Source organism: Schistocerca gregaria, chromosome 4 (assembly GCF_023897955.1).
Source record: "Schistocerca gregaria isolate iqSchGreg1 chromosome 4, iqSchGreg1.2, whole genome shotgun sequence".
Lineage (NCBI taxonomy): Eukaryota > Metazoa > Arthropoda > Insecta > Orthoptera > Acrididae > Schistocerca > Schistocerca gregaria.
This window is the reverse complement of record NC_064923.1, coordinates 301,544,382-301,569,353: the sequence shown is the minus strand read 5'-3', so window position 1 is coordinate 301,569,353 and position 24,972 is coordinate 301,544,382. Positions and strand designations below refer to the sequence as shown.

The following is a 24,972-nucleotide window of genomic DNA, read 5'->3' as shown; positions in this document are numbered from 1 at the left end:
GATGAGGTAGCAGCTAAACCCGCACATGGGGCGGAGGGTGACGTGCCTGAGAAACCCGCGAAAGGCAACAGGGAGGTGTTGGGTGAACAGAATGGCGTGGCCCAAGGAGAAACATTGTCAGACTCCATGGCGGGAGGGAGACTGGCGGAAGAGTCATTAGGAGAATCAGACGGAGCCAGCAGAGGGACGTCGGGGTTCACGAATGCTGGTTTGAGTCAGTGTAACGAAACAGTTTGTGGACTGTCTTTGACGATGATGTTGAAAGTTGTATTGCCCCACAGGAGTACTTTAAAGGGTCTGAGATAAGGTGGTTGCAGAGGTTGTCGGACTGAATCGTCTCTCAGCATTACGTGGGAGCAAGTTTTGAGAGCGGTTAGTACGTAAGTGTCTAGCGGGGAGTGGCTGATAGGTGGGTGCAGGCGTGCATGTTTGAAGTGGGTGCGCATGTGACTTATGAAATGAACTCTGGGGAGGGGGGGAAGTCTTCAGGTACTTGAGGCTGAATGAGTTCCCCTGGTAGGATGGGGTTCTCCCCAAAAACGAATTCTGAGATAGTTCGCTGTAAGTTGGGCTTGAAAGTTGAACAGTGAGCAGTACCCATGGAAGTGCTTCAGACCAGAGGAAGTCATGGCACCTGAGCGCCATTTTTAGAGTGCGGTGCCACCATTCCACTAACCTGTTGCTTTGCGGGTGGTAGGCTGTGGTGTGAATATTCTTTATGCCGTAGACGTTGCATAAAATGGTGAACAGGGAAGACTCAAACTGCTGACCCTGGTCGTTGGTGATAGTGGTCAGACAACTGAACCTAGCAATCCATGAGGAAATAAAACCCTTGGCCACAGTCTTGGCAGTGATGTTAGGTAAGGGAACTGCCTCTACCCAGCAGGACATTCTGTCAATTATGGATAGGCTGTATTTGTGGCCCTCCGATGGTGGAAGAGGACTGATAAGATCGATATGTACATGATGATATCATCCTGGAGGAATGTTGAACTTGCCCAGTGTGGTGGTCAATTGTGGATAGACTGTATCTGTGGCCCTCCGACGGTGGAAGGGGACCGATAAGATCGATATGTACATGATGAAAGCGTCCTGGAGGAATGTTGAACTTGCTAAGTGTGGAGGCCAATATTGTTGCATTGACAGGGGATGCAGCTGCATATTTTTCCAAACGAGATGCTCGGAGACGAGCTGTGTAGTGGTGCAGGTGTCAGGGTGAGCGAGGTTATGCAGAGCGTCGAAGGCCTGCCAGCACAGGTGGGGGGTGGGGATTAATGGGCATAAGGTACCAGTAGAAGAGGAGTCACACCACACCTTGCCCACGACGCCAGGAAATTTAGCTTTAGTAACCAAAAGGGAGGTTTGAGGGTGCATGAGGAAAGCTTGAGATTCCTTGTCAGATGCTTGTAGGGTGGCCAGGTTGGATAAGTTAATGATGCATGAAATAGTATTGATCCACGAAAAAAATTCTGCGGCAATGTTATCCATGCCTTTTATGTAGCGAACGTTGGTTGTTAATTGGGAGACTAGATCAAAGTGACAGAAATGCCGAGGGGGTGGGTCGTCGAGGGGGTTGCAGAAAGCGTCTGTGAGTGGTTTGTGATCCATGAGGATGAAGAACGACCGACCCTCCGCGTTGGGGTGGATGTGTTTGATGGCCTCGTAGACCACAATGAGTTCTCTATCGAAAGTGGAGTATTTTTTCTGAGTTGTTGATAGATTTTTAGAGAAGAAATGAAGAGGGGAAACCGTTTCTGCCTTGCATTGGTATAGTACTACTCCCATTGCGATGTCACTGGTGTCAGTAGTAATGACCAACTCGGCCAAGGGGTTGGGGTGGGCAAGTATCACGGCGTAAGCTAAAGAAGTCTTTAATGCATTGAAAGTCTCCAGCGTAGGTGTAATCCAGTGAACAGGATGAGTCCTGAAGTCTGTTTACCTGGCAGTGAGTCTGCAGTGGGGCCTGCATGGTGGTGGTAGAAGGCAGGTGATGACGGTAGTAATTTATTGTGCCCAGGAAATGTCGGAGTTTTTTGTAAGTAGCTGGGGGAAGCAGTGAAGTGATGGTGTGCACGCGAGATTTGGGAGGCTATATTCTGTTGGTGGAGAAGGTGTAACCAAAGAAAGTGACGGAAGGCTGACGCAGCTGGAATTTTTCTTTGTTGACCTCAATGCTACTGGAATTCAGGGTCTGGAGGTCCACGAATAAATGATTTTCATGTTCCTCAGCTGACTTGCTGAAAATGAGTATGTCATCCAGATAAGCGAAGCAAAACTCGAACTGTCGTAAGATGGAGTCAATGAAATGCTGCCACATTTGAGCCGTGTTTTTTAGGCCGAAGGGCATGAAGTTGTATTTGAACAAACCAAGCGGCGTGATAATAGCTGTTTTAGCAATGTCATCTGGCGCTCTGGGAATCTGATTGTAGGAAAATGTACAGCCAATAACACTGAAGATTGTAGTGGCTGGTAACATACGAGTGAAATCATTTATGTTAGGCACAGGGTAGTTATCAATGACAGTATGAGCGTTTAAATGTCCGTTGTCGCCACACATTCGGAAATAACCATCATGTTTGATGAGGTGGATTGGTGAAGACCAGTCGCTGCTTGATGGTTGCAGGATACCTGCATCCAAAAGTTCATTGATTTGCTGCTGGGCTGCGCGCAACTTAATAGGGTTGAGGTGTCTAACCTTGTGCCTAATAGGAGGGCCTGCAGTGGTAACTATCTTGTGTGTTGTTCCGTCAATGATGGAAGAAACTGAGAACTGCACACAAGACTAATCAATGTCCTGACTTGAAGTTTTTGGATGGGTAGGGCGCAATGAGGCATAGCCATTAGTGCAAGTGGGAAAAGGCAGCATGAGCGTGGCATGTGCTTGTTTGGAGAGGGCAGTTGTGTGCCCAGTGCGGATGGCTTAGAATGCACGGGGACTGTCTGGTGTCAACCTTGCACTTCGTACCCGGCGCGTATGAGAGCAGCGTTGGCATCGCGTGTGGAAGAGCGATGACCACTGAGTTGTGGCTGGCATGCGAGAGAGGGGGAATGTTTATCAACACGTAGGGTGGCTGCATGAATGGTGGATGTGGTCGTATCGCACACACTACTGTTATTAGAAGCACTGTCTGACACATATGGCAGTGAACGTGGCTAGCGCGTCAGGGATGCGGAGTCTACCAGACGAGAATCATCACACACAATTAATGTTTTTGGACTAACCTGATGAGTGTCCGAGCTGGTCTCTGCTGGAGAAACACGATTAGGTGGCGGGACTGTGGACTGCAGTTTCAGCAGCGAGGTATGAGTTGCAACGAGCTCATTGTAAGTGTGTGCTATTAGTTGTTTCAGCTCGTCGTTTTCCTGGCAGAGTTGTGCCGCCGAGTCATATTCTGAGAGTAGGTTAGTGACGCAGTCACATTGTTGCCCATGAGGGTGGAGCGCTCGCGTACCAACTCACATGTCGTGAGAGAAACAGAATGTGGAGCATATGTGTGGGAGCACAGTATCTGAGTGTTAGTGGGATATTGTAGCACTGAGCCCTGAGCTACATTCGGAGAGATTTTGTAATGGGACAAAAAATTCACACGGAGTATTGGTTCATTGATGTCGGCAATGTAGAAAGTCCACGGAAAACACAGAGAAGCAGATAGGTGCACCGTAACTTTGACAGAGCCTGAGGTTTGTAATGTTGTTACGTTGACAGCTCATAGAAGTGAATTCATCAGTGAAAAGATGGGGGGAGCCATTGATGTAGCTATGGTAGACACGTCAGCACCAGTGTTGAATTGGAAAATGAGCTGTGACGAAATGTCAGCCATGTACAAATGATCGCTCGGCCAGGTGGACAAGTGGATGGATTGCAATGTATGAGGATGCCTGTGAGGTTCCCTGCAGGACTCGGCATCTTTTAGGTCCTGTGGTTGGCTTTTGTGTGGTGGCAAGGTAATCAACACTTCTTGGCATTATCGTCGAAAATCTTGTGGTACCTAGCAGTACGGATGAGTCGTATGCGGCAGTGGTGGTGACTGCGGCAGTGGAGAGGGCTTGTCCTCATTGATTTGTTCCGGCATGTATACCATCACGTATTGTGCATGGGTGATCCTGGAGTGCTCGGACGGTGGACAGAATGAGCAGATATTGTCAGGTGATGTAGAAGGCTCGGAAGCAGAGTGAGCCCTTCCTCTGCCAGCAGATGGCTGGTAAGCAGGAGCAGTTGTGCCACCTAGTGGTGAGTGGTGAGTTGGTTGGTCTTGTTGTAGCAATGAATACAGATGGTCTGCAATGCAGAGACAAGAGATGATTGACTCGAAGGAGTGTGATAGCAGGTGGATCTGTAGGTTGGTAGGAAATTTGGCAGACCACACTGCCCACAGAATGATGTCCGGCATGGTATGCTCACTCACAAGTAACTGAAGGTGGCGCCAGAGTTGTGATGGAGTTTGTTCCCCCAGGTGTTCCTCATACATCTTGATTATTAATTCTTGCGGTGAGCAGGCAAGTTGTTCCATGATCTTTTTTCTTTGTGAACTCGTACTTTGGTTGAGGCAGTGATGAGAGGAGTAGATTGAAAATTAAGTCATGGAGGTGCGTGATGAGACACAGGAATTTAGAGTGGCCGTCGGACACGTGATGCAACTCGAAAATATGCTTGACAAGAGCAAACATGTTACAGGGTTGTCTCCTTATAAAGGTGGCAGCTTCAGCAGATGACCTGGGGGAGGGGATGTAGGCGGCTTTGGTGTCCCTAGGAAAACTGGCTGGTCCATGGCAGGAGAGGCCGTACAGCAGGCCAGCATAGTAGGCATGGGTGTGTTACTGGCAAGAAAGTCCGTAGCAACGGTGGGTTGCATTGTCCTAGACATGTCATGAAAACACGATGCGGCTGGCACGGTCGGTACCATGGGAATGAGCTGTTGTGCAATACCTGTAGGGGTTCCGTAAACTGGACCATTATTACTGTCTTCTTCATGGGTGAGGTTCCTGCTCCATCATTAGTTGCTGCTGCCCTCTGATGCCACTGGCCACTGCCTCAGCTTCACTACTTGATGATTACTTGATACTGACTGGCTGTTACTGCTATTGCCAACCTTTTTTATGCCTTTAAAAGGCCTTTCATACTCAGATATTGTGTCTTGCATCCACTTTCCCCTCATTAACAACTTCTTTTCAGTGTTTCTGAAATATTTCGTCTCTGTATGTCCGTGTTGGCTTACTTCTAGTAAGTACAGAGTTATTGGTTGAAACTTTCCTAGATGGTGACCAGGACCTCTTCTTCTTGTGTTATTCTCAGTGCAATTTTTATTCCCAGACATAACACTTTTTTGCTATGTTCCATACGTTGTGTGTGTAAGTTGATTACACTAATGTCTTGCTCAGAGTTTGTGGCTAAATATTTTCGCTTGACAATTATGATTTATAATTAAAATATTCTACAGTCATGATGCATTATACTCAGTGCACAAACAGATAAAAATTATAATTTTGCTAATAATGATAGCTATTGAGAAATGCAATCTTTCTGCATTTTCTCCCTCCAGCAAAGGTTTGCTTCACCTGGCGCCTCATCTGGTGTCCTTTCATTCATAGAGCTCTTTCTCACTGATATCATGGAAACACTCCCAGGACATTTCAACCAGTAAGGTTTGTCCACATCCATTAGTCTCTATCAAGTGTTTAAATGACCATATATGGGGATGAAAATGTTGGAATTTCAGGCGACTGGTGACACAGGATTGCACTATTTTAGGTGACACAGGATTGGACCATTTTGCCCTTGCCTTCAGTTATAATTTACCAGCCACAAAGTCTTTTCAGTGTAAACATCCAAAAGACATATTCCTAAAAATGGGGTTCACTGCCAGAACAGAAAAGGATTATGGCAGAAAATGGTGAGAGCTAAAGATAAAAAGTTAGGCATAAATGCTTTATAGTTTAGAGGATGTGGAACTAGCACTGGGGACCCATATGGCAAAGGTATTTAAGCAGCTGCTGAAGTCATTGACATTGTAGTGTGTGGCATGTTCAGCAAATGGGTGGTTAAGTTTCTAGTTAGCCACAGTTTTGTGGTGTCCAACATGCACTTTGGCAGCTGGCTGGTTTTATGCCCACATATAATTCTTGCATTGCCAATAAATGGCATGGATACTTGCACAAATAAACTTACCTCAAATTGGATAAGAAGTACCTGTGGCAAGACTGTAGTAGGGGTCTGTGGGTGGGTCTTTGAGTTGATAAATCACTCAGTCTGAAATGTTCTTTCATTGGCAGTAGCAGGAATTCATGGAAGAGCCGAGCCCCAGGTTTAACATCACTTGTTGTTATAACATCTAGATTTATTTTATGAAAACATTTAAAATGGAATGAAGCAAAAAGCTAGTTGCCAACAACCAATAATTACAGAGCGCCAGAAGGGGTCAAAATTTGCTTTGAAATTTATCCTCTCTTTTTTTTAAATTACAGCAAGATCAACATCAATAATCACACAGCGCCAGAAGGCTCAGCACATATTTTAAAATCTCTCTTTAAATAATTTACAAGATCAAAATCAATTATAACCAAGCTCCAGAAGGCTTGAAATGTCCTTTTTTGCACAATTTTGAGGCTTGATTCCATGAAAAGTTGGCAAGCAAGTGCAAATTTAATGAGGAACGGAAGATTAAGACGGTCCCCAGGACAGGGTATCGCAATAAGCATAAGTGCTTCACTTAAGTGACCAACAACCCACAACTGCAACACAGCACAGAATAGTGGTTCTGATGAGGTCCTAGTACCAGCCTCCATACAGAATTGAGACCGCTTCTTCTCCCATCATCAAGTCAGCCAGCTGGTGAGGCACACTACAACAATTTGTTGGCTGGTCGGACAACCATCAGCTGCGTCAGCATACAATATGGCTACTAGCCCAGCCTTCAAAACTGACAACCTAATGTTAGTGTTAGATCAACTTAGATAGTAACCACGTAAAACACAAGAATAATTCACCATTTGAACCTTTCGCAAATTTGACCCCATTTTTATTTACAAAAATTGCAAACATTTAAATAAGATTATAACATTTAAGCCCAAGAAATTATCAGAGATAATTGCAAAAAACTATCATTTGTCCCCAGTACTCTGAAATATAATACATATATTGACAAACATTGAAACAAGAGGTAATAATTAAACACAAGATTAACCCAAGGTAATTACAAGAAGTTGCCTCCAAGATCCAGTACTCAGACAGCATTAAGATTGACTACTCACTCAAAAGTTTCACTAGATACAAATATTGTGCCCTACCAATATAGGGCATTCATCAACAGTCTACAGTGTCCGCAACATGACAGCCATCTCCCTGTGTGGCTAAGGCTAACAGACATCCAATTGGATGACCAATATAATTCTAAAACACAATTTAAAAAAGCAGTTTAACAACTCAGCAGAATAATGACTCCAGTAGGACTCCTCTTAGTTGGACTCCATCACAGATCCAACAAAAAGCAATACCACAAGCAACTCAAACAATACTGAAACCAGTCATTGTGCAGCAACAGGGATGAACTGCAAGTAATCAGGGGCACATAGACTCCATAAGTCAGTTTGTAAGGTTCCCTTGTGCATGTAGTAGACTTATTAATTGTGTAGTGAAACACAGATACATGGTGAAGAATGCAACATTATGTTTTCATGCATGAAGAGCTGACTGCCAGTCCTTTAACCATATTAATGGATATTGCTATGGTTAACATAAGATTAAATTTGTCATGGACAACTGCATCATCTTAAAAATGCATGAAATTCCAACTCAGAATATCAACTAACTCTTTAATGTGTTATATGAACGGCTCTGTCATTTATTAATTAATTTGGAAATTCAGTTATTGCAATCCTCACTTTAAGACCAACAAACTGTACAAAAAGATTATCTTTCTGTAACAATGGTTAAATTGTCCATTAGTCTGCAAAAAACTAAAAATAATTGTTCCTCACTGAAATTAATATCAGTCCTAGCATGACTACTTTGTTGTGCTCACATATTGCTATTGTAATATTAGAGATTCAAATAAGTTTTACAGTGCTGGGGAAAACTGCACATTCATGAAACAGAAGCACTATGCAGAAAAGTTAAAGCAACTTGTCTAATAGAGATATTGGGCCCCCACTAATCATACAGTTAATTGGAAATAACAGCAGTCTGTGTCCAAACACAAGCTCAGTCCAGCCCAAGTAAACAGCGGAAGCAGCAGTTGTAGCTCACTTTGTAGAGGTAGAGTCAAGTATTGGCAACCAGCAAAAGAAAAACTGATTGCAAACTATCCCTCTATGGAGTTTCTCATGATCAGCCTGTGATATATCTAGCTGCCTTGCCGGAAGTACCATCACCGGATGTGGGGAATACTGTTGTTGTTGTTGTCTTCAGTCCTGAGACTGGTTTGATGCAGCTATCCATGCTACTCTATCCTGTGCAAGCTTCTTCATCTCCCAGTACTTACAGCAACCTACATCCTTCTGAATCTGCTTAGTGTATTCATCTCTTGGTCTCCCTCTACGATTTTTACCCTCCACGCTGCACTCCAAGGGTATATTTGTGATCCCTCGATGTCTCAGAACATGTCCTACCAACCGGTCCCTTCTTCTTGTAAAGTTGTGCCACAAACACCTATTCTCCCCAATTCTATTCAATACCTCCTCATTAGTTATGTGATCTACCCATCTAGTCTTCAGCATTCTTCTGTAGCACCACATTTTGAAAGCTTCTATTCTCTTCTTGTCCAAACTATTTATCGTCCATGTTTCACTTCCAAACATGGCTACACTCCATACAAATACTTTCAGAAACGACTTCCTGACACTTAAATCTATACTCGATGTTAACAAATTTCTCTTCTTCAGAAACACTTTCCTTGCCATTGCCAGTCTACATTTTATATCCTCTCTACTTCGACTATCATCAGTTATTTTGCTCCCCAAATAGCAAAACTCATTTACTACTTTAAGTGTCTCATTTCCTAATCTGATTCCCTCAGCGTCACCCGACTTAATTCAACTACGTTTCATTATCCTCATTTTTCTTTTGTTATGTTTGTCTTATACCCTCCTTTCAAGACACTGTCCATTCCGTTCAACTGCTCTTCCAAGTCCTTTGCTGTCTCTGACAGAATTACAATGTCATCGGTGAACCTCAAAGTATTTATTTCTACTCCATGGATTTTAATACCTACTTCGAACGTTTCTTTTGTTTCCTTTACTGCTTGCTCAATATACAGATTGAAAAACATCGGGGACAGGCTACAACCCTGTCTCACTCCCTTCCCAACCACTGCTTCCCTTTCATGCCTCTCAACTCTTATAACTGCCGTCTGGTTTCTGTAGAAATTGTAAATAGCCCTTCGCTCCCTGTATTTTACCCTGCCACCTTTAGAATTTGAAAGAGAGTATTCCAGTCAACATTGTCAAAAGCTTTCTCTTAGTCTACAAATGCTAGAAACGTAGGTTTGCCTTTCCTTAATCTTTCTTCTAAGATAAGCTGTAGGGTCAGTATTGCCTCACGTGTTCCAACATTTCTGCGGAATCCAAACTGATCTTCACCGAGGTCAGCTTCTATCAGTTTTTCCATTCATCTGTAAAGAATTCGCGTAGGTATTTTGCATCTGTGACTTATTAAACTGATAGTTCGGTAATTTTCACATCTGTCAACACCTGCTTTCTTTGGGATTGGAATTATTATATTCTTCTTGAAGTCTGAGGGTATTTCGCCTGTCTCATACATCTTGCTCACCAGATGGTAGAGTTTTGTCAGGACTGGCTCTCCCAAGGCCGTCAGTAGTTCCAATGGATGTTGTCTACTCCTGGGGCCTTGTTCGATTCAGGTCTGTGTATACTGATATGTCCATATCTTCGATTTGCACATCTGGTCAGGTTACTAAATCAGAGATGTAATTCCAGTCAACACTAAGGTGCATATTTAATAGATCTTAATGTTTTCTGTTCTTAGGAAGCATTTATGTATATAACATTGTATGGAATGAATGAAGGTACACAAATACTTACAATGGAATATTAGATGAAAACAGTAGCTGAGTAGTGTAAGCATCAAAGCAGTGGTTTTTTCCCCAGAAGCTCTGTGTTTTTAGAATATTTATAAGATCTTGATTTACAGTGTATTGAAGAATATGAGTTGAATAGCACCAGTGGTAGTGGGTTATTACATGATTTATGGGTTGTTAGATAATTTTCAGTAGTAGCCTGCAATGGCTTTCTTCTTGTTAATGTACATCTCGACTTTCAGATTCCTGAAGGTTCTTCTTCAAGATAGGGTTTATGAAACAAAGTGTGTAACTGAATAAGTGAATTATTAGTTACATAATGATTTTTCTTTTTTGTATCACTATTTTAACTGTAACTTTCAGTTTTAGTTGTGTTCCTGTTCTAAGACTTCTATGATTTTTCTGTCTTATGCTTTTCTTTTCTTATTTAATTTCAGCTGCGGCATGATATGATTGACCAAAAGGAGGGAGAGACAGAGCTTAGTGTCAAAATCCACTATGATGAAATGGTAAGCATAATATTTCTTTTGACACCATTTCTTTGTTTTTACTATCTTTCTGAGCAAAGAACATCATTGTCACCACCATTTTTCATCTCCATCAAGCTGGGTGTGGATTCGTGTCTATATCTGTAGCACTGCAATTGCTACAATTCAGAGGTCTCCAGCAGCATTGTTTCTAATCTTAGCTCTGTCCAGATGTCTTTAGTAATTTTATATTTTTTGTTTTATATCATTATAAATAGGAGGTGTGGTTTGCACAGGCTGAACTTAGAAGCGGGTGCAGTTATGGAGATGTTCCATCCCAAAGCATCTGAATTTTTAAGTTTTCTATATTCTGTTCTCAATCTCTTGCTGTATTGTGTTGTCTTAGGAAACTAAAAACCAGCTACTGGAAGTTGGTCAAAATGTATGTATCCTCAGGCATAAATCATAGAAGCACTTTTGAAAAGTTCCTGCTGAACACTAAATAAACTTTCTTGGTTTTGCTGATTTTAAGTCCCATTTTTATGAATTCTTTATGCCAAAGATTTAGCTTCATTTGTACTTCTATTTCTCTCTTGCCTCAAGTTATGGCAAAAACAAAATCATTAGCTGTTCGTCCCTTTCTTGTGACTTCTTTTAAAACTTTATTCATTTTGATGATGAGGAGGAATGGAAAAGTGCTACTTCATTTCTGGAACCCACTCCTTATTTTGAACTAAACTGATCTTCCTTTTAGTACTATTTCACTGCTCTTGGTTTCATCATATAATTATCTTACTGCTTCGATGATAGTACTGAAGTGAGAACATGTGGGTATCGTTGCTTACATGTCAGTCTTGCAGTGACCTGACTTACTGTCGCACACATGCACTTTCTTCAGGATATAGGCTATGGTGATAGTATGGTAATGGGAATTGATAAGTGCACATTTGCTGATAATGAATTTTTTCTGCACAAATGAATAATAGAATGAGTGACAAAAATAAATCAGATCACAAAGTCCATTAACCAGTGACTGCTATAATTTGTGTTTGCATTAGAGTTCCTCTCAAACTCTGATCTCAGAGGATGAACACACCTCGGTGATGAGTGCATCATCTGACTTCATGAGCGTAGGAGAACAATGGACTCATGTCTGGAATGAAATGTGCTTTCCTTGTGATTGCAGGGTATAATGTATTTCGTGGTCCTGACGAAGTGAAAGTGGAAACAAATAGAGAGTGTCAAACAAACTTCTGTACACATCTGTAGGGAGCTTGCAGTAATCTCGACCTATGTGGTCTGTGGATTGAAGGTATAGACTCTCAAAAAACACATCTGTACTGTACAGTGGCTCAGTTAAGACTCCAATTGTTTTCTGCCGATCCATGCCCATACGTGCCACAACTTTCCAGAATTTTGTCTATTAGTAGGTATGTGCACTGATGGATATCTGATGCATCTAACTCAGGCTGGCTATGAGTGGCTTTGGTACTTTCATGCATTTTTGCAGCATGGCTGACAGACATATCCCGCCTTGGAAACCAAAGCTCGGAAGCTGCGAGAAAGTGCAGGTGCGAATCTTGTGTGATAAATGTTTGGTTTTGCATACTTCATTGTGTTGCCAGTGTGAAAGGGAAATGAAGTAAAGTGTTCATGAATTTCTTTATTCGTGTGAATACAGTGTTGTCATGTGGATATGGTTCCTCGGACTGTGGTACACAAGCCCAGGGGTACAGGGGTAGATGTCTGGAACTTGATGGGAAAAGACACGGAAACTCAGCACAGAAAGTAATCTGGCATCAACATCCAACATGGCGAAGGCACAGGGACATGAACGCAAGTCCAGGAGCTGAGACAGACAAGCCACTGGTTGCGAAGGTGATGGTTTCCGGAGCTTGACTGGAGATGATATGTTGACAATGTGGCTCACTGGAGACAGCATATCTGCAGCAGACGATGGCTGGGGAATTGTTATGATGCAGCACAGGTGTTTGAAATGGATGCAACAGGCAGAGTGCATGACGTAGTCCACTGGTAGCTGTGGTGGTGGTAGCTTAGGCACGTGTGGTGAGTGCGGCCTGTGCATCTGTGGTAGCTGGCTGGGCAATATGGCTTGAGGGACGAGGTGCACATTGTGGCACGATGACAGCTGGTGGCATCCATGCGTCATGGGTTATCATGAGTGTGGGTGATTCCTGACTGGAGGCAGAGGAAGCATCATCCACTGACAAGTCTTTCACTGGATCGAAGACGTGAACGGGAGCAGGGGCAGTCAACATGTAATCCAGCTTGACTCGGTTGATTGACACTATTTTTGGCTTGCCACAGCACTTGATATCGAGCATTCTGTTGCTGCAGGTGGTGGTGCGGTGTGGTCCCGAGTATGGTGGCCAAAGTGGTGGCTGTACTGCAGCACGCCATGTATGCAGCACTGTAAGTTGGCATGAACAAACACTTTGCCATTGTGGTACCTCATCGGTGCATGCTCTCAGAGGTGGGCCATGTGGGCAAGCAGATGTTCTCCCAAGGGAAGGGCCGACACATCATAGGGTGGTGGTATCTCCTCCCTAAAATTACCAGGGGCGGTGAGGGATTGTCCATACAAAAGACCAGCAGGTGAAGCACTGATCTCTTCATTCAGTGTTATTTGCAGACCAAGCAGTACCAGTGGGAGTGCTGATGTCCAGGAGACATTGTGGCAAGTTAGAATGGGTTTAACTGTTCACTGGAGCTGCTCAACCATACTGTTAGACACCAGGTGGTAGCTGGTAGTTCTGTGTAACTGCACACCAGACAGTTGACTGACTTGTGTGAACAGCACACAGTGAACAGCACTATGATCAATTGTGACATGAGTGGGGCAGTCGAAGCATGCCACCCAGGTGTCAATGAAGGCAGGGGCGACCATTTTCATAGTGATTTCAGCTATGCGTGTTGCCTCCAGCCAGTATTTGAAGCAGCAGCAGATAAAATTTGCTTGAAAGGGAGCAGGCCAACAATGTCCACTTGGACATGTGCAAAATGTTGTGTTGCATCAGGCAACACACTGACGGGTGCGCGGATATGCCTCCCGACTTCAGCATGCTGGCATACAGTACAGGTGCATCCCCATTTGCAGCAGTCTTTCCAAAGGCCTGGCCAGATGAAATGTACGGCCATGAGCAGCACAGTGGTGTTGATGCCGGGTTGGGGTTGAGGTACATGAGCAGCACAGTGGTGTCGATTTGTGGCGAGTGTGTGACAGCCCATGGACACTGTCGATAGCACTGGGCCATAATTTCTCCAAGAGAAACAGGCAGTGTTTGCTGTTGAAATGTCACACCAAATTTTGTGGGCAGAACCAGGAATGGGCACTAACTCAAGTTATATGCTGCTGGAGGTGCCCTGGCAGAGCCTGTCCAGTTGTTTGTCATCCTCCTGTTCTTGGGCAATCTCCTCAAAGTTCACAGGAGGAATGATAATGGGACAAGCAATCGGTAACAATGTTGTTGATTCTGGAAGTATGGTAGATGTCCATGGAGAACTGTGACACATACTCCAACTGCCGGAATTGGCAAGGTATATACTTAGTATTATTATTCTGAAACATTTGAGTTAGGGGCTTGTGGTCAGTGAAAGTCATGGAGGGAAGGGCTTCTATTGACAGGTGGGAGTACCATATTTTACGAACTGTAAGATGCACTTTTTTCTTCAAAAAATTACCTCCAAACTTCAAGTGCATCTTATACTCACAGTTAACATAAAAATGCCCAGTGTTTGATTTAAAATACTCACCAGTTGTAGAAATGACCATATATTCAATCACACAGGAAACCCATCTCTATCCAGAAACATTGCATTCAACTGGCAGCAGCAGTGCACCGATGCGACAAACATGAGGTGTGGGAATTCACAAGCCTGCTAAGACAGTCTCCCTCCCATCCTTCCATCACAAAACCTGGAACACTGTCTAGCATATGATGCATCATTGCGGTCTACCGTGCCAGTGAATTTGAATTGAAAGTGATTTGTGTTATTAGTAACAGTACAATATTTTTGTTAGTAGCTAGTTTTATAATGGAAAAAAACAAAAGGTATTCATATGATGTGGGCTGAATGCAAAATGGCCAAAACAAGAAGATGATGTATTGAAATTGAGTCAAGGACACCATCAAAATGGCACTGGAATTAATACAAAAATGAATCAAATACATGCTTGTAAGGTAGCACTAGAGTGGAACTTAAAAGACTTTAAGGGTCGAGTTGGTTAGTGCTACAGGTTTATGAAGCATCATGGATTTAGGATGTAAATGAAAAGCTAAATATCTCAGATAATGCCACAAGAGTATGAAGAAAAAATATTATTTTTCCATCACTTTATTATTCAGCATTGAAAGAAAACCAGTGTGGAATTAAACCAAATAGCAAAAATGGACAAAGCTCCGCCGAAATTGGATGTGCCGAATAACATTACTGTTAGTGCTAAAACTGTAACTATAAATACAAGTGGACCTGAAAAAATGCACTACACTGTTGTCCTTTCATGTTGTGCTGATGGTACTGAACTTAACCCAAAGGTCATTTTTGAGCGCAAAATGATGCTAAAACCTTTTTAATTACCACCAGGTGTTGTTGTTGTTCACACATATGACAAGGGCTGAGGGTTGGATGAATGAGGCTGATATGAAATTATAGATTAACATCATCTGGGAGAGAAGGAAACATGTTTTATTAAAGAAGAGTTCTCTTCTTGTATTAGATCAGTTTAGCAGTCATTTGAAAAATTGTGTGAAAGTGAAACTGAGCCAGGAAAACATAGATCTTGCTGTTATTCCAGGAGGACCTACTTCACAATTGCAACCTCTTGATGTCTTGATGCTTTTCCCCATTGCAGCTGTCCAGTTAACAGGAGCCCTTCACTTCAAGTCGCCCTGTGGAGCACTGCAGTCAGAGGTTCTAGCACTTTGCCAGCATTGGGCAGATGGTGAGCTGTACCTTGTCTAATAGTGGCGTATATCCACTAGGGGTGATTAAATGCCCAACAAACTCAGTTTGCCTCACCCCACATATGCTTTTCAAGGTGTCAATGATGATGCCAGTCTTGCTGAAATGCTGAAAGATGGTCGTTAGATGGCTTGAAGGAGTTTGAGCGACTTCAAATAGATGAAGATGCTGTTGAAGTATGCGAAACATGACAGTATGCCTCATAAGAACCCATCCAGGAAACACTGCCAGGTCTGGGCAGCATTCTGACAATTGGTGCCATAGGATCCAGTGTGAACCCCTTCACACAGTTTTGCTAAATATAACTGAGTCCACCAAGGTGTGACTAATATCCTGATGGTGCACCGTTCATGTAGTTAAGGCACAATAGTCTCTACATGGGTGCCACAAGTGCACTAAGTGCAAGGCAGAGGACCATGGACTGCTTGATGGTCAAAATAAGCTCTGTCACACCATGGCCTCAAACACGGGCATGGGTTGACATGGACAGCTCGAAGTTGGTGGGCTGTGCGTAGTTATGATGTGGTGGACTGTCGAGTATTTTACTTCCTTCAGTGCACCAAGTGGGTGAGTGAGCTCTGGAAATTTGTCTAGTATGTTTGCGTACTATTTGGATAACTTCAGTGGCTAACACTGAAGAAAATGGCTGGCCGTCAGTGTCCCACTATTTTCAGATTTGTTGTCGAATTGATCAGCTGGGCATTCGCAATGTCAGCCAATAAGTTGTAGTATTTGAGGAAATCTGCACCCAGGATTGGGTCGTTGATGTGAGCCACAGTGAGTGAATGTCCACATAAATGTGCAGTGCCATCCAAGGTCCAAATCTCGGTGATATGTGACATGCGTTTTCTTTTTTTTTTTTTTTTTTTTTTTTTTTTTTTTTTAATTTATTTAAAATTGTCTGTTGCAATAAGAGACAGCACCTCAGCCTTCAGATGGTCTCTTAGCATGGATTGGGGAAAAATAGAAAGATTGGAACCCATGTCATCAACAAGGTACTTGACTCTGCCTGCCCATTCCATTGTGAAGAGATGACTGGATATTACTCTGCAGCCAGATGTACCTAGGCCTGGTTGCAGTTGGCACTTTGGTGTTACCAAGGAGACCAAAGCTTTGCCACGTCGATATCAAAGTGTGAATGATACCAGTAAAAGCCACTCTGTTGCTGCTCTGACGTCATCAGTGTACACCAGAATGGTTGGTACTGTGCTGCTGGTTGCACAAGCTGGCTCAGTGGTAGTGGGATCAGCTGCCACTACGGCACATGCTGTCCTCTGTCTGTGAGTGGGCCAACCAGTGGACCTGCATGCTGAGTGCTGCCATCTGTGTGGCCAAGTATTTTACTAGGTGGTGCAAGTCAGCATTCAGTCCAGTGGCTGCAGGAGACACTTGGCAGTTTGGAATAAAATTTGCCAGTGGATCTATGGCATTGTATAATGCTGTGACAGTGCTATTTGGCACCATTGTGAGCACACCATGCACCCGATCAGCCAAAGCTCATGATGACATCCAGCTGCATTTCTGTTTGCATGGCAATGACTGCTTGCACCTCGGCTCGGAGGCTGCACATCCAAATAGCACACAACAGTGAGTCCAGCATCATGTTGGACAGTGTGAGGCTTGACAGATGGTGCAGAAAGTGAGATGGCCTCTTTTCACTGCATTCCTCTTGGTGCAGGAACTGATGTACTCGTTCCTGTAATGATGAAGTTCACTGGATTAACTCCTCTTTTAGACACTTATATGTAGATTGCATTGGTGGGACAGTGATTATGTGTCACACTTCAACCATGTGGTGTTGATTTAGCTATCCCAAGAAGCATCTGAATGTGATGAGGTCACATGTGGTGTTGTTGCTCAGAAAAACAGCGTCCCAACCAAGATTGGGTCGCAGAGCTAAAAGGGCAGCAGCCTAACCACACCCGTCCTATGCTTGTTGTTGCTCCTGTAACAGTGGTTGGCGGCAGTGTGGCCATGCTTTGTGTGTGGAATTTTTCCTCAGCTGGTTCGTGGTGGGCAGAGACTGTGCGTCCAGAGTGTGCCCGTAGCTTGCTCTCCAGCCTCTGTTTGCCTGCTAGCAGCTCATCTATTGTCTTTTGTCTACTGTCTATTGTTTTTTGCAGTTCTTCCAAAGTCATAATCTTGCTTAGCACCTAATTCTTGATGATTTGTCCATAAACAAATCACTCTTCGTATACAAGGATGTAAGTGCTCGATCACTTGTGATTCTGCTAAATTCACACCGATGAAAGTTTGTCACCATGTATTTAGCCTAATTATGATGTTGAGGTCACCAGCAAAGTAGGAACATGTGGATATTGCTGCTTACATGCCAGTCATGCAGTGAGCCAACTTTACTGTCACACCGATGCACTTTGTTCACGATTTAGACTATGGTGATGCTGAGGTGATGGGAATTGATATGTACACATTCGTTAGAAATGTGTTTATTCTACAAAAATTACTAAATGAGCAAGTAACAAAAATGAAATCAATCACAGTGTCCATTAACCGGTGATCACAATAATTTGTGTTTGCATAAGAGCTCCACCTGAACACCGATCCCGGAGAGTGTACACTCCTCGGTGATGAGTGCATCATCTGATCGTGTGAGCATGGGAAAACAGTGGACTCGTGCCCAGAATGAAACTAGCTTTCCTCATTATTGTGGAGCACCATGTGTTACATGGATGTGATGAAGTGAAAGTGGAAATGAACAGAGAGCATCCAACAAACTTTCATATATATCTGTGGGGAACTCACATTAAGCTTGACTCACATGGTCTGTGGATTGAAATTATAGAGTCTCGTAAACCACATCTGTACTATATGGCATCTTAGTTCACACTGCCACTGCCTTTTGCTGACACATGCCCATGCAAGGCACACATTGCCAGAATTTTGCTTACGGTAGGTATGTGCACCAACAGATTTCTGGTGCAGCCAACTTGTGCCAGCCATGATTGCCTCTGATCCATTCACTCATTTTTGTGGCATTGCTGCCCCAGTATCAGGAACTTTTTTTATACCGAAACATTCCCATATAAGCCCAGTAATTCTCATACCGCATTCTCGTGCCAAAAGTTGATCTTTAAAGTCCAAAACCATGTTAACTCTCATTACATGTAGTATCAATAACTTTTCTTATTTAATCCTGAGGATGAATTCATAGATTTTTACTCCACAGGATAACAGTGTTACATTTAAGTAGCTGGTGCACTTCTTTTTCAGTAATTTTTTATTTATTTATTTATTTATTGTTCCGTGGGACCACATTAAGGAGAAGTCTCCGTGGTCATGGAACGAGTCAATACATGAAATTATAACACAATTGTAGAAACAGATAAAATGAAATATAAGAAACATATTCAGGCGACAAGTCGATAGTTTAAATAAAGAAAACCAAGAACATAACACTGCAATTTGCATAATTTTTTAGCTCTTCCAGGAGCTCCTCAACAGAATAGAAGGAGTGAGCCATGAGGAAACTCTTCAGTTTAGACTTAAAAGTGTTTTGGCTACTGCTAAGATTTTTGAGTTCTTGTGGTAGCTTATTGAAAATGGATGCAGCAGAATACTGCACTCCTTTCTGCACAAGAGTCAAGGAAGCACATTCCACATGCAGATTTGATTTCTGTCTACTATTAACTGAGTGAAAGCTGCTAACTCTTGGGACAAAGCTAATATTGCTAACAACAAATGACATTAAAGAAAATATATACTGTGAGGGCAATGTCAAAATTCCCAGACTATTGAATAGGGGTCGACAAGAGGTTTTCGAACTTACACCACACATAGCTCGAACAGCCCGATTTTGAGCCAAAAATACCCTTTTTGAATCAGAAGAATTACCCAAAAAAAGAATACCATATTACATAAGCGTATGAAAATATGCGAAGTAGACTACTTTTCGTGTTGAAATGTCACTTATTTCATATACCGTTCTAATCGTAAATAAAGTGGCATTTAGTTTCTGAACAAGATCCTTAACATGGGCTTTCCACAACAGCTTACTATCTATCTGAACACCTAGGAACTTGAACTGTTCCGTCTCGCTTATAATATGCCCATTCTGTCTGATTAAAATATCAGTTCTTGTTGAAATGTGAGTTAGAAACTGTAAAAACCGAGTCTTACTGTGATATAACATCAAATTATTTTCCACAAGCCACGAACTTATTTCATGAACTACATTATTTGATAATGTTTCAAATTACACACAAGATCCTTTACTACCAAGCTGGTGTCATCAGCAAACAGAAATATTTTTGAATCACCTGTGATACTAGAAGGCATATCATTTATATAAATAAGAAACAGCAGCGGCCCCAGCACTGACCCTTGGGGAACGCCCCATTTAACAGTGCTCCATTGGGACTGAACATCACTACCACTCTCAATATTGCGGAAAATTACCTTTTGCTTTCTGTTCTTAAAGTAAGAGGCGAACCAATTGTAAGCTACTCCCCTTACTCCATAATGGTCCAACTTCTGCAGTAATATTTTGTGGTCAACACAGTCAAAAGCCTTCGTTAAATCAAAGAAAACACCTAACATTCGCAACCTTTTATTTAATCCGTCCAAAACCTCACAGAGAAAAGAGACTATAGCATTTTCAGTTGTTAAGCCATTTCTAAAACCAAATTGTACATTTGACAGCAAATTATGTGAATTTAAATGCTCCAGTAACCTTGTATATACAACCCTCTCGATAACTTTAGCAAACACCGATGGCATAGAAATAGGTCTATAATTGTCAACATTATCCCTGTCTCCCTTTTTATAAAGTGGCTTCACTAACGAGTGCTTTAATCGGTCAGGAAACCGACCATTTCTAAAGGAAAAGTTACAAATATGGCTAAGTACTGGGCTAACATACATGGAACAATACTTCAGTATTCTGCTAGATACCCCGTCATATCCATGAGAGTTCTTGGTCTTTAGTGATTTAATTATTAACTCAATCTCCCTCTTGTCAGTATCATGTAGGAGCATTTCAGGTAACAATCTTGGAACACTTTTTTCTACGAGCGCTATATGATTCCCTGTTGGAACTAGGTTTCTATTTAGTTCACCTGCTATATTCAGAAAGTGATTATTAAATACTGTACATATATGTGACTTATCAGTAACACGGACATCCCCACTACGCACTGATTCTATATCCTCGACCTGTCTCTGCAGACCAGCCACTTCCTTTACGACTGACCATATGGTTTTAATTTTATCATGAGACTTAGCTATTCTATCTGCATACCACATACTTTTTGCCTTCCTAATACCTTTTTTAAGCACCTTACAATACTGTTTGTAATGGGCTGCTGCATTTAGATTGTGACTGTTTCTAACGTTTTGATATAATTGCCACTTTGTTCTACAAGATATTCTTATCCCTTTAGTCAGCCACCCAGGCTGCCTGTTTGTGCTAGTACCCTGTTTTTAACGTTCTAACGGAAAGCAACTTTCAAAGAGCATGAGAAAAGTCTTGAGGAAAGCATTATATTTATCGTCTACTGTATCAGCACTATAAACATCTTGCTACTCTTCCTTGATAAGGTTTACAAAAGTCTCTACAGCAACTGGATCAGCTTTCCTAAAAAGTTGGTAACTGTATTTAACATGTGTTGCAGCACAAAAATCTTTTAGACTTAAAATTTGTGCATCATGATCTGAAAGGCCATTCACCTTTTTGCTAACAGAATGCCCTTCTAGTAATGAGGAATGAACAAAAATATTGTCTTTGGTTCCCTTGCACTCTAGTTGGAAAGAGTACGGTTTGCATAAGATTATATAAATTAAGGAGGTCTACCAGCATCCTCTTCCTTGCACAATCACTTATACAATTAATATTGAAGTCACCACATATAACTAACTTTTTGTATTTCCCAAAAAGCGAACCATAAACCTCCTCTAGCTTTAGTAAAAATGTTGTAAAATCGGAGTCTGGGGATCTATAAATAACAACAGTAAGAAGTTTAGCTCTACTAAATTGAACCACACCTGCACAACATTCAAACACCTTTTCAGTGCAGTACTTTGAAACATTAATTGACTCAAATGGGATACTGTTTTTCACATACATGGCTACTCCCCCACACTGCAAAGAGCTCCTAAAAAAGCTGCCAGCCAACCTGTATCCTGGTAAAGGAAGCCTTTGAATTATCTCCTTTTTAAAGAAGTGTTCAGATACACAAAGAATTTCAGAGTCAACATCTATAAGCAGTTCACTGACTTTATCTCTAATACCCTGTATATTTTGATGAAATATACTAATTCCCTCATTAATCGGATACCTAAGCTTTGTCGAAAGTGGTTTCTTTGTTAGAGAGACTTCCCTTAAGCAGGAATACTTATCAGCTAACTTCAATCTAAAAAAGGTACAGCTCTAACACCCACAACTACCGGAATTTTCCCATGAGTGATCCCTCCACCTCCACCTATGATGTCACCTATAAGCTTTGCCAATCTCCCCTTTCCATACCTGTTGAGGTGCAGGCCATGTCTAGTGAAACCCGTCCTGCTAATAGACTCCACCGACACCACTGAAATGTGACTCATGCCTTCTGTCATCAGTGCACCCCCAAGTCTCATGTTATTACACCTGACGGTTGTATTAAGATGAGGCCGATCGTGACGCTGAAACAGATCCACGAAATGCACATTTGTGTTGCCAGTCTGAGTGGCTATCTTTTCCAGGTCACCATCTATGTCATACTCCCCATCCCTATCAATACTATTACCAGCCCCACCCACAATCACTACCTGATCCTCTTTAGTAAAATCCCTACATAACCCCCCTATGTTATCAGTCACCTGAGCTAATCCTGCATTAGGCTTCACAATGCTGGTGACCTGGTATTCACTACCCAAAACTTACTGCAACTGCTGGCCTACACCTCTACCATGAGAACTACCTAACAGCAGAACCTTCTTCTTTCTCTTAGACTTTGCAACTGTCCTAGCCACCGTAACTGCTGAGGTGTGCTGCATACTTCCTACATCTACAGCTACTAGAGATTCCTCTCCACTAGACTCTGACAGTTGGTCATATCTATTTTAAACACCAATAGTAAAACTATCTGAAAATCTCCTTCTCCTAGCAGATCTCTTTCCAACAGCCAGCTCCCATTCCCCAACCCCCTTCTCCCTCCTCATCCTATCTAGCTCTTCCTGTGCATTTTTCAACTGCACCTGAAGGGCACAGATCTTACGCTCCTGCTCCTCTATTAACTTACTTTTGCTACATAACCTGCAGTTCCAGGAGAGGATCTCACCAGAATGCCCACTGGCTTCCCCACTGCATTCCCCCCAGTGAAAATACTTTGAACAAGTCTCACACCGCAATCCACTACTCACAAACCTACAGCAAAGCCCACACTTCTCACTCATGGTAAAATTTTACAGTTATTGAAACAGGAAAACAACTTTATCTAAGTTCCGCTACTACAATAAGAAGATGTTACAAACTGACTACAATAATCACAAACCTGCTCTACAAGGGAAGTAACTACTATTATTGACAGTACTAATCAACAACAAATGAGAATATAACAAAATACTAACACAGAAAGAAAATCAAACTTCTAATGACACAGTAACGAAACTGAAAGCAGTTCGCAAAAATTTTTTCTGAAGTTATTTCACCGGAAAACACTAAGAAGACGGGTTAAAGACTACTAAAGTTCCTAAATAAACTACTATACACAAACAATTAATTAGTACTTAGCTTTTGATGCGCCGCTACAGCTGCAACTGGTCAGTGTAGAATGTAAACACGGGTAAGAGGTTAAGTTGCTCGATGCTGAACACTCACAAATATCAGGTCACAACACAAGAAAGGCAGAAGTGATTGAAGAAACCACAAATAAGTCACTTATATAGTAAATATTATCACAAAAACCGTTAAAATATATATCTGAAACCTAAAAATAGATGAAAACTTAGAGGGCGATCTCACACGCAGTCACGTGCTTATGACGTCACACCAAAGAGAATCCTGACAAGCTGCTTTGGGTTAAATTAATTTCTCTTTCAAAATTCTACTTGGAAGTGTGTAAAACCATTGCCGCCCAATCTGTCCAAGATCATTTCTTTATTGAATTTGCCTTATCCAACAGGCTTATTATTTTTCATTTTAGATACCACTATCCTCCTTTTCCAACCAGATCAACCTATCTGTGTTTACACTAAGACAGTCATGTAATTCACTGTTGGCATAGTTTTATCTCCATTACAATTTAATGAAGTTTCTCCATTACACTTCAATAAAGTACCAAAATGTATATGGGTTTCCTCATAACTGGGAAGTTGAACTGATTGGGTAGATTCATTTTCAGTACTTCTACTTTTTACAATGCTATTTAACAATTTTTTATTCCTATCTGATGTTATTCTAGTATCCAGAACTTCCTGGAATTCCTGATTCTCAGCTTCAGCTAACTGTAAATCACATTTCATTTTTCTGCTTGTAAACTAAAAGTTATCTTTTGCTGCACGTGAGTTATTGTGTGTGTGTGTGTGTGTGTGTGTGTGTGTGTGTGTGTGTGTGTGTTGGCTGATGCAGAGTTTGTCATGCATTGTTCTTACTTGTGATAGCCTTTTTAATATCCACATTCCACCAACCTATTTTCTTAGGTTTTTGTATGTGACTCTATCATCTGCATCCCACATCTTTTGTAACTACCACCTCTCTCACAAGAGTGTCTCACTCTCCATTTTATGATTTTAGTTCTTCACCTGGCAACATCCTCCACCTAAATTTTTCTCTTTTCCCTTGATTCAGAAAGCTGCCACGTTTTTATTTTGGGGTGCTTTTGTTACAGGCTCTGAGGTATTTTTTTTTAATAATTTTTTTGAAGTATTTTCTGCTGAAATCATTTGGAATGACTTTGACTTCATTCGTGGCCTTCCATACTGCATCTATTATTACACTGGCTTTTTTTTTTATCTGAGATACATCTTTTTATCTTATCAAAGTCCTTTTTCTTCAAGTGGGTTTGTCCACCATCAGGTTGTTTCTTCATGCAAAGATTCAGTAGTTTTTTCCTCTCTCTGGATTCTACTTACCAACCATGATGGCCCAATGTACATAAGTTGGCCCTTAATGAACAGGATCTTAATGTACATTGGGCCATCAGGGTTGGTAAGTAGAATCCAGAGAGAGGAAAAAACTACTGAATCTTTGCATGAAGAAACAATCTGATGGTGGGCAACCCTACTTGAAGAAAAAGGACTTCGATTTTCATAGCTGTGGGCTTTCAGGGTGTTCAAGGAGTTGGCCTTTTCTTCTTTTGTGCATCCTACTTGTTGTGCATATCTTTGGAATGTACTGCTTTGCAAGGTTAACATACATTACATTTATTTCTTACATTGCTAAACTGACAGAAACAGGTACAGTTTTAGGTAGCCATTTCCAATTATGTGTAAATGTTAATCCCATAGAATTTAAATCATATTAATAAGTTTGTTTGCATTGACTATCATCTGCAGCA

The 24,972-nt window shown here is 41.9% G+C and overlaps 1 protein-coding gene across 4 annotated transcripts in view; it reads left to right on the top strand.

The window, feature by feature from the left end:
* Nucleotides 1-24,972, top strand: part of LOC126365875 (voltage-dependent calcium channel subunit alpha-2/delta-3) — an 859,858-nt gene that overhangs the window by 626,102 nt on the left and 208,784 nt on the right. For all 4 annotated transcript variants that reach the window (XM_050008568.1, XM_050008566.1, XM_050008567.1 and 1 more), the window contains one exon: nt 10,469-10,540. In XM_050008568.1, the coding sequence (XP_049864525.1) occupies nt 10,469-10,540 (72 nt within the window). The remainder of the gene's footprint in view (nt 1-10,468; nt 10,541-24,972) is intronic.